General features: G+C 34.5%; 1 protein-coding gene across 1 annotated transcript; it reads right to left on the bottom strand.

The window, feature by feature from the left end:
- Window positions 1-3926: 3926 nt before the first annotated feature.
- LOC131876477 (ethylene-responsive transcription factor 2-like) lies at window positions 3927-4621 on the bottom strand. The gene is made up of 2 exons (XM_059221891.1): window positions 4553-4621; window positions 3927-4463 (listed from the first exon to the last, which is right to left on the bottom strand). Exons 1-2 carry the CDS (start codon window positions 4619-4621, stop codon window positions 3927-3929), a joined length of 606 nt encoding a protein of 201 aa, XP_059077874.1.
- Window positions 4622-11172: the final 6551 nt, after the last annotated feature.

Genomic DNA, 11172 nt, shown 5'->3' with positions numbered 1-11172 from the left:
CTCTCTAAGAAATCTCCCAAGTCATCTTGTGCCAAAGACGTGTTGCTCAACTCTTGAAGTATACTCACCAAGCATGATGTGTGACCAAGTTTTGGAAGAGTTAGCCTCATTGTGGCCACTTTTACATTAATCAAACAATTCCCAAATAGGACAAAATCCTATTCCAAAATAAAAGATTTTTCCTACACTGACTGACCTTCTGAGCTAATAACACGGTAGAGGAAAGTTATTGAAACTCACCTGGAACCACCATAAAACCAGTGAAACCCTCAAAAGAATGAAGCTAAAATAACCTTTGGAGTCTCTGGCTACTTCAATAATAGTAGCTACAACTTTTACAACTTGATAATTCACATGTTAAAGAAAAATGAAAAACATCTGAGAAAGATCTACACACGCCTCATAATGATGCATTCGGATGTGTGAGATAACCAACGATATGATGGGAACCTGACACTTTCTTAATTACACATCAACTCTGCACAAACGGTTAATGCTTCCATGATTTCTTTCCAAATTTAGAATTTTAAATTATAAGATGCTAAGAATATTCCTTTTGCCTTGCCACCTTTAGTATTATTAATGCCTCCAGGGCCAAACTTTAGAATGAACTTTTGAACTTTGAACAAACTCACAAGGAGTTCAATGGTTCAATTTCAATTCGAGGACAATTCGAGGAGATAGAACAAAGAATTATGAACTTGCGTCTCAACACAACACCAGGAATAAGCAAAGACCTTTAACAAATAGAAAGGGAAATTTTGAATCTTGAACCTTGAACCGATTTGTAAATGGTTCAAGGTTCAAGTTCAAAACCGACTTCACACATTCACACTTTCTCATTAAATAACATTACAAGGTCGCGACTAACGCAAGAGAACCAGTTGAACATTGAAACTTGAACCAAAGAGATTCAAGGGTTCAAGTTCAATACAAATTGCAACAATGCGCTTGCCTTACCATGAAACAAAGCTATGAAGAGAATTCCTTAAAGTGCGTTTGGAACTTTGAACCTTGCACTATGAAAAGGTTCAATGACTTAGGTTCAAAGAAATGAAATATAAGACCAAAAAAGGAAAGAAACACCAAAGGCGACCTCCGAGTTTGAAGTATTAATGAAAAATTGAGTGGGATGCTAACATATATATATAGAACAAGTTATGTTTTCAAGCGTACACCTATGTCTAAAATATAATTAGTCGGACCTCAAATCTAATAAAATGAAAGTATTCAACATATCACTATCAAACCAAATGCAAGCTCTGTATATCGATGTTACAAACCAAAATTCCAAAGAATTGAGTTTTTATCATTTATAAAAAAAATGGTATTTATTTCGGGAGGTGCATCACTCTTAAAAATGTAGTTTGCTGTAAAAAACTACTTTTTGAGGGAGATGGAAAAATTTGAAAAAAAAAATATATATAATCTACATACAAAATGCTACAAATCACTAATTTACATCATCTTCAAATTCTTCATAGTTTAAAAGTTATAGTTGTCGAAAGTTGAAGAATATTTTATGAATGTTCATCTCAGTGTCAAAAGTGGTAAAAAAGTGGGAACCATTATTGTGAGTTCAACCCCACACACTTTGATCATGAGCAAGATGAACAAACCAAATCACTGAACCTTATAGATTACTATCACAGACAAAGAAATATGTTGACATCAATGACAACACATCTCTTAGATATTTCTCAAGCACATATTTGAAGCATACTAACAACAATATCCTCATACATCCAACAAGATCTTGCAGAGCCTAAAGTGCAAAGGAATTTATCACTTTTATTAGGTCTTGTTTGTTAGCCAAGTCCTTTGTGAAATCTAATCATAAAACTTGGCATATTTTTAGAGTTTTACAATTTGTTGATTTGGGAACCAACTAGATGCAAACAATCCTCAAAAGAAAAATGTCTAGTTTGAAACAATCTAGTTAGATCCTAACCTAATAGTACCTCCACTGGGCACTTTTGAATGTGATCAAGCTAAATGCAAGAACAACATTGTTGCCTGGATAATTTTATAATTTTTATAAAAATCTTTGTAAACATGTGAGGGAATCAAGTTGATATTCTTTTTGAGTTTTATCCTCTAGTGTAGCATTTGAATTGGTTGGAGAAAATGCTCCTTATAATGTAATATGTTATGGTACACTACTTCAATAGAAAAAATGTCAAGTTTGGCCAAAAGTGTAACTCATTATTGTAATGTATTTTCATTTTTCAATGCATTTTAGAATTTTATTGTTGCTATAACACTTTTCTATCAATAAAATCCAATGTTTTGGCCTTCAAACAATGTGTTATATTGTGTGTAATTTGATAATTGATGATCACTTTTAGTGATTTCATGGATTAAATCCTTAAATGAATGTCTTATAAAAAATGCCTTTGAACATGAAAGCATGTTTGATGTAGGTTATACTTAGCATCAATGTGCAAGCAATTGTTAATTATGAAGAATGCTATATTTTCTTCCTTTTACAACTATTAAACATAAACCTCTTTATAAAAAACTAATATGTGAACACTTATGGGAATATTGATTAAGCATATGAAGATCCTTCTAATTGAACATGACACTAATAAATCCCTATCACCTTGGTTCAAAACAAAATCAAGCTCAAATACAAAAGTAAAAAAAAAAAGAGAATAAAAACTTATTCTAAAGAAATATCTTATAGCATTTGGCACATTTGGAAATGGTGCAAGTTACAAGACTTTGTGTGTAGTACCTATTTGACAATAAATCATACAAATATTAATAAAACTCATAATCTTGAAGATGAGTTGTCTTTAGTTATATCAACATTAAATTATATGAAACTATTGATGCAAAGTTGACATTGACCCTGACAAATTAATCATCTGATCAAACAAACATGAGAATATCAGTTTAGAAATTAGTATTTATTATTTTATGACTAGTTTCTATGACATACAATCTTTTGTTTCAAAGTTTCAAGTCAATATCCATCAAATCAATTAATATTTATTTATATAAAACCAATTCAAATGATGCAATCTATTAATTGCAAATGCTAAGTTAGAATCCATAATTCTAATTTAAAATTTCTTTAAATTATACCTTGAAATGATAGTAAAAAGTTTGTATGACTTTTTCAACCAAGACTTATTAAAATTCTATATCTAATCTTTGTTAAGACATCCTTATTGAACATAATAACTAATAATTAAAAAAATTATATAATATTTAAAATAAATCATCACCCAATAAAAACCTTTACAGAATTACAAGAGTTGGTACATAAGAATTATAGTAAAAGTAAGGTTCTTGTGTTAGGCAAGGAAGATTACTATTCTCTTATTTCTTCCATAGTATTTTCTACATAACAGCCGTTTATTACGGTTGATTCTTCGAAGCCTTACAAAGTACATTCAGACGTAGTGTTATACATCATTTCTAGATTAGTGTCCCCCTAATTTTTAAACAACATACATGGTTATGTCAATGCTCATGTTTGGACGGAATTCAAATGTATATCTTAACATCCATACAGTTTAAATCTCCAAGGAATGTGTCCTTATTGCAACGTGCTTTTCTTAAATTGTAAAGAAATCTAGAAAAATCAGAAGGTATTACTTAAAAACGGAGAAAGAAATCAGCTTATTATATATGAAAAACATTAGATTGTCTCTTTGCTGTAAGCATATGGTGAACATACGTTTCCTTATAATCGTTACATCATATTAATAATGATAAAGATAATAAATAAATTTGATTGATAATGTTTTCTATATCTTGATAATAATGATAAAGATAATAAATAAATTTGATTGATAATGTTTTCTATATCTTGATAATGGATCACAGAATGTAATCCAAAACAATGATAAGAAAGAAACATAATCAAAACTAAAAGCAACTACTTTAACTGAACCGAAGCATCCATAGAATAGCTATGGATTATCCAGACCCATTTCTGATGGGTGTTCTTCTTCAACCCTTTTTCTCCTCTTTCGATTTGGTATATCTGAGGGAGCATGAGAAGAGGAAGATTGAGAATAGAAATCCACATAAACCCCAGACACAAAGTTGAGAGGGAAGTTGAGAATAGCTCTGGAACCGCGCATAAGGAAAGCCGCACGATCATATGCCGCTGCAGCTGCTTCTGCCGTATCAAAGCTGCCAAGCCAAAGTCTTGAACCTTTCTTCTCTGGGTTTCTAATTTCCGCAGCATATTTACGGCGAGTTTTAATGAACCTCACTCCCCTGTAATGATTTTCTCTTCCTTTCCTTTTCCCTGCTTTTTCTTCCGAGGAAAAACTTTGTGGAGTGCTATTTACAGAATATTGTTGCTCCTCCTCCGGCAAAACTGTGGCGGCTGGCTTTGAAGGAACATTCGTGGTATTACTGGAAGAGAATTGATAGGCAGGCAAATAGTGGGAAATTGCACTCCACAAACTGCCTTCGTCATTTGATCGTGCGCTCATGATCTGCACAGCTCTATGGTTTTTCACTTGTGAGAATCATCAAAGATATCAGTGAGGCCGCCTCTCTTTCTCTAAAATATTGCCTGGCAAACACGTTTGGTTTTTCTCGCATTACCTCGTAATTTCCTGTAACGACTCTCTGCCATTTCCATATCACGCATGACGATTACAACTTCTTTACCTTTCCCTGTGAGGAGGACATAAACCAACCCACCCTGACTATTTAGTTAATCAATTATTATACATAGCTAAAAAAATAAAAGAGCAATAGTTCTCTTGTTTATAATTAATTGTTTTACTTAATAGATTTTAAATGTCATATACCTACTTTTCTATTGATTTATGTGGAAATAGTCAATATACAAATCAAATTAGTATTAAATTTTATTACATTTTTAGTCTTATTCAAATCTTATTTCAAAGCTATAATTTCAACACTATTAATATTTTGTTGTTGTTTGAATGAAGCTATCATAAAGTCATCTTGTATTGTGAAGTGGTAGGGTAAATTAATATAAAAAGTATTTCTCTAAAATATTAGATACCCACATGATTGACTTTTTCATGCATTCACATATAATTTGTTCTTACAATGAATTTACCATTTCCAACATATGGTTTGATACTTATGGTTTCTTGAGGATTCCTAGTATTTTCCTCTCGACACAACATAATTCCTAGTTACCTTACATTTAATGACATTTCTTCCATTTATTTACTCAATTAATATATATAGTTAAAAAAATTATGCAATAATTAAATTATTTATAATAATATTCTTTCTTGATAAATTAAAAATGTCAAATATTTAGGTTTCTTTCATTTTATATGTATAAATCAAAATAAATGTACAACTTGAGTTGGCCTATTGGTGGAGAACTTGTGCTCTTGAAATAGAGGTCACAAGTTCAGATCCCATAATGGGGGTAGGGTATGTACACCTTATCGGCTTCAGCCCATTACCTATAAAAATAAATAAAAAAACTAACATTTAAATTTTATTATATTATTAACAATGCAAATAATATAAGTCTTATTCAAGCATTAATTTGAAGCTCAAGTTTCAACACTATTAATCTTATTTTGTTCTAGCCATGTACTCATTAATGAAAATGGATGCAACTCAACAACATAACATTGTATTTATGAAAATGATATCTCCATTATGAGGATGTATACTCCTGAGACTGGAGATCCTCAGGCGGATGGCAAGGATCCAGTCATTGGGGACCAACAAGGAGGTGACAAACCCTTGGATCCAAGTGGAGGGGGAATGGCACATGCTGGTGATATCCCAAGATAGGGTCCCAATCGAGTGGATGCTTCTCGCCCCTAGTCCCCTTTGTTTGGTGTTAAACCAATGAGAAATCTTCTCTCCCTGAGGTACACAATATTTTGGACCTTGAGAGAGGTAGATTTGCAATAGAAGTGTTGGACCCTGTGATTGATCACAATATCGCTTTGATGGCCCTAACTCTACTCGGTAAATTCCTCGGTCCTAGACCTAATATTTATATTGTTAGGGGCTATGCTAGAGAAAAGTGGGCTCTTAAGGGATAGGTAGAAATCTCTTCTTTTCCGAAAGGAGCTCTTTCCCTCACTTTTCCCTATGAGGAATATATTACTTTTGTGGCATCCCTTGGGTGATATGGAAAACTACTTTGGTGCTTTAGAAGTGGTCGCCATTGTTGGATCTTAATGTTTCCTTCTATGCTTAGGCCCCTGTGTGGGTAAGACTCCCAGATATTTCCCTAGAATTTTGGGTTGAAGATGTCTTTAATGGTCTAGAAAACTCTTATGGTGAACTCATGTCCGTTGACCCAACAATAGCAGCTAGAAGAAGACTCACCTTTGCAAGAATTTGTGTGGGTGTCACTCAAGGAATGGATATGCCTCTCTCAATTCAAATTAACTCTAGGCTTGGGAAATGGATCCAACAACTAGAATATGAGAGTGTTCCTTTTGCATGTTTCCACTACAAAAAGGCTGGACATATTGCTAATAAATTCCCATTGCAAGTTGAAAAGGAGAAAGCCAAAAAAGAGAGAAATATGCAGTGGAAAGCTAAAAATTCCAATAAGAAGGTGGAAGAAGAGATACAAAATGTTATCATTCCTGACACCTTTGAGACAAAAGGATAATGATAATAAGGCATGTAAAGAGGAATCAAAGAAAGAAGATAAACAAGGAGCCCAGAATAGCTTTGATGAAGGAGAAAAGCCAAGCCCTAACTGTGATGAGCAAAAGGAAGAAGATCTAGAGGAAGGGGAAATCCATGTGGTCCTTCCAGCGAATAATAGGGAGGAGGATTCAATCTTAGTCATAAAGAACTCGAATAGTGAGGATTCTTTTCTCAACTTTTAAGATGCCCAAAAATGCAATATCCTTGTAGGAGCCTCTTCCTCTGAGTCCCAAAAGCCAATTGAGTGTGTAAAGTCTACCTTTTCGATGTCACCGACAACTTCTCTTCTCAATATAAACTCTAAATGGGCATATGAAGAAAAAAAATGATGCTATGTGTAAAACTACTGCTCAGACCCCTACTGGATGATGAGATCCATATTAATGATGTCATAGAGAGAAAGCAGGGAGGGAAAAAGGGCCCTAAATCAACAAACAAAAATTCTCTTCTGAAAACCAAGGGAAGAGCCAAAGCTGATGTGGGCTCAAACCCAGTAACGCTAGGAAGGAATTCAGCTACTCAAATGAGGGAGCTGGAACCCAACGAACCATAGATGAGGTATGTTCTTTTAAATGAATATGAAGATTATTTAATGGAACATCATAAAGAGGAGACTCTCAGGAACCTTGTTAGGGATCACATGTTGGCATATGTGCAAGAGTATGATGAAATGATGATATTGTACGTTGTCATTGATGTCAATATGCTGAGAAGTGAACCTGTATATTGAAGTTAAGCAACTGGCAAAGAGAACCGATATGGTGGTGTAAACTGGTATATGTGCAATAAGTGAAGTGGTCTGCTTGTCCAAGTGAATCGGTATGATGTTGTGAACCAGAACCGGTATGTCAGAATGAGAACCAATACATGGAATGTGGTAGGACTATTGATTAGTAGTCTTAGCTTTAGGGTTTTTGGTTGAAGTATTCCAAGCCCGATGAGATTATGTGATGAGTTAGCATTGTAATAGAGATCAGATTATGTTTCCATGTTAGTCTCATGCACGTGAAGGATTTTGCATGAAGGAGATTGATCCTATCTACCTTGGGAATGTGTGAAGTCTTTGCAAATGGTAGAGAACGTGTGATGGGTTATCACCTACATGAAGAGGTGAAGAACGAATGATGGAGAATGTCTTGAGATCTATTCAAGACCGTTGTATTCAAATACAAAGTGTTCAATGGTCAGGATTGAACCGATCAAATTTCTTAACCTAAGTATTTAGGGTTTAGGGTTTATGCTTCCAACCTATCTATGTTCTATAAGGTCGATGTTATGTTTCATGTTGAGGTTGTTGGCAAATGTTATGTGTGAATCTAAGTGTAGAGATATGTGATTCTTGCTAGACCAGATAAGATTCATACCTGTCTATTGTGTGTGCAGAAGGAAGGAACTAAAGTGGATCTACATTGGCAGTGAGTGCTATTACCAGATCATTGTAATATCTGTTGATCTTTAACTACTTCAATAGTTGGAAAATCCCTTAACCGAGTAGCTTTAACTAGCTTGTTGTAAATCCTTTAACAGGGTGACTCAAAGCCATTAAGTTCATAAAATCCTCTAACAAGGTAACCTCTAACAGGGTTTAACCCTTAACTAGGTATTCTAGCCATCCCTTAACTAGGTGATCCCTAATAGGACTGGTTCCTTACAGAACCTGTTGTAATAGTCTTTAACTGGACTATGCTCCTAATAGAGCGGACTTCTAAAGAGTTCAAAAATAGCTTGTGGGTATTCATCCCCACCGTGGTTTTTCCCAGTTGGGTTTCCACGTTAAAAATGTGTGTATCATGTGTGATGCCTCTTTCATGTGATGATTTGTCATTTTCTGTCAAGTGGTGAATCATGTTATGCTAGCTAATTATTATGTCTCTGATGATAGATTATATGTTTATGCATAAGGACAAAGTGGAAATGAGGAAGTAGGTTCTGTGGAAATCTAAGAAGATTGACCGGTTCATGGCTTTCACAGTTGCACTATGTTTAACTAGTAGTAGTCTAATTTGGACTGGTGTTAGGGATTGCTAGTAGTTTACAGTCTGCAATCAAACTGGTTTAGGAGAAGTTTTTTGTTTGTGCTGGTTGATGGTTGCGCCCACAAAAGGATATGAAAATCACAGTAAAACTTTTCCTAGGAATTGGGCATTCCAACAGGTGATCAATATCTCTCTTTTGTAGACGTTCATTTACTTGTCAAACTAGGGGACGTATACTTTAAATGGTGCAACAAAATATATGCACTAGGAACTTATTTTGGTCAAATCCTAGCGGAAATACATATTGAAAAGAAATCCTACCTATGCTACAGGAAGGTAATGCAAAGCTTTTTAACTCAACTATGCTTTGATTACGACAAAAACCATAATAACTACAACTGAAACACAAACTATGAACTGGCCTTATGCTGCAGGAACAGACACAATGATGGATTCTTTGTGCTGCAGGAGCAATGTAAAGCTGAGTTTGTATAAAAACTTTAAAGATGAAAGCAAACTGAAGCTTAACAGGAAAGAACAACTAACTAACTAGCTACAGATACTTACTAAGTGGGCCCCCTTAGCAAGCATCTCCTGATTACGCAAATATGAAACTCAGAACTTCATTGAACTTTATTCATAAAAATAGAATGATATACATTGCTTTGTTGATATGAAAACTAACAACAAACTTTGCTTCTGGTTAAACAGATTTTGTCTTTCATTATCATCTTGATTCTTACATGACATCTACTATTCTTATTCTATCCTTCTCTCGTGTAGGAGGAGAAGCTTTATTTAAAAACAGGGGAGCAACTAACTAACTAACTTATAAAAGAAAGATGTGGAAGTAAAAACATATTCTCAAATCAAGGAACAAACTTCATAAATGAGTTTATGCGTTCAACCCGATCAGAGAGAATCTAGCACTCCACTCTTTGTCATTAAAATTATTTCCCATGATTTCAGTCAAAGAGTCTTTGCCGGAGCTTCCTCGAAGTCGTGCAGGAAATGGACTTTACTGCAAGGCCGAGATTGGCTGCGCTTGAGTCGATCATTCTTCAACAACCTGCAAAACAAAAGGTAACAGGCAATAGAAAAGGCATATGACACATACACGATAGCCATTCATTAATCACACATTTTAGATTTACTTCATCATTCAAAAACTGTATACGATATACCAGTCATTTTAGGGAGTCAATGGGGCAATAAATGCAATCAAGTTAATCACAAAGAGCTGCAGGAATATAAAAGTTTCTTGCTACAGGATATCCCAAAAAGGTTTCACAAAGTCTGAACATCCATGAAATAACAAAAGTAAAGGCATTTAAAAGTTTTATCAAAACATCCAAATTATGAGCATTTTTTAAGCTCATCACTGCCCCCTACTTAGCCCAATGCTGGTCCTCCAGCATTAACTTTCCTGGTGGTTTCTCTGAAGTCGGTGGCTGCTACATGACTCTGAAATGAATTTTTAAACTTATAATAAAATCCTCTGAAATCCCAGCATTTTTCATACCTTTGGTCTTCTAATTCATTATTGAGTTTTGTAGCTTGGTGAGGATAAAGTGGCCACATTAGCACAGGAGGTCTGAATGTTAGCGGCAACCACAGTTCAAATCTTGTTTGAATTCCCAATTGAATATATCTGCTGGTTCGTTTGAGAGCTGCTGTGAAATTTAAGGGACTATGCGGTTCTGACTTTCTTAACCCAACAGTTAACTTTTCCCATCTTTTCTCACTTCTGGAGAATGCCAATTTCCAAAATGAATATTGTTGTGTCTGGAATTCATCATATACCTATTTTCTGATATCAAATATTTTCCCTCTTGCTGAAACATTATTAACTCCATATGTCAGAGCAAACCAATCTTTCAACATTGCATAAGGATTTGAACTGTGAGATCGTAATGGAACAGGCTCTATTTTCTCAACTTCCTCATATGTTTCCCATTGCCTACCATAATTGGCCTCATTTGCTACCCATGACATAAATGCTCTTAAATGAACATCACCAATTTAAAGAAGAGGATTCCATTTTGTTTCTGTATGTGGGAAAAATGGGTTGTTAAAATTAAAAATGTGAAAAATATGTTAAATACCAATCCACACACACACACAGGACTTCTTGATGCAAGCTATAGAGTAACGACGCGTTACTCAGCTTCCCAAGGAGGGTCCCATGGTTCTCTATCTCACAATGTCCCTCAAACCAATGTTTTGCTCTCAGATTACTGAGCAAAATGGCTTAGGGATGGCAAATATGAGAACGAGAGAGATTTTAACTGATCTTAGTATGAGATGTGTTATAAGCTAGATGAGATGCTAGAAATGCAACAAACTGAATGATAAGATGACGAGATTAGTATGAAGATTATCCTAGCATACTATATTTAATCTATGATTGAGCTAAAATGATAAATAAACTACTTTAGCATGCATGTTCATGATTAATTCTAATCTAAAAGAGGCTAAATGAGGAGCATATATAAAATGAAAGCTTGAAACAATTTGAGCATAAGTGTGATGCTTCAAATTTGAAAGATGATTG

This window comes from Cryptomeria japonica, chromosome 6, assembly GCF_030272615.1.
Source record: "Cryptomeria japonica chromosome 6, Sugi_1.0, whole genome shotgun sequence".
In the NCBI taxonomy this organism is placed as follows: Eukaryota; Viridiplantae; Streptophyta; class Pinopsida; order Cupressales; family Cupressaceae; genus Cryptomeria; species Cryptomeria japonica.
Note: the sequence above shows the minus strand (reverse complement) of the source record. Positions and strands in the feature narration are given on the sequence as shown.

Bases quoted from the DNA above. Each gene is read 5' to 3' on its own strand.
- LOC131876477 (XM_059221891.1), bottom strand. From the start codon at position 4,621: ATGCGTGATATGGAAATGGCAGAGAGTCGTTACAGGAAATTACGAGGT. The intron at 4,464-4,552 runs GTTTGCCAGGCA...AGAGCTGTGCAG, and splicing joins ATGCGAGAAAAACCAAACGT to ATCATGAGCGCACGATCAAA.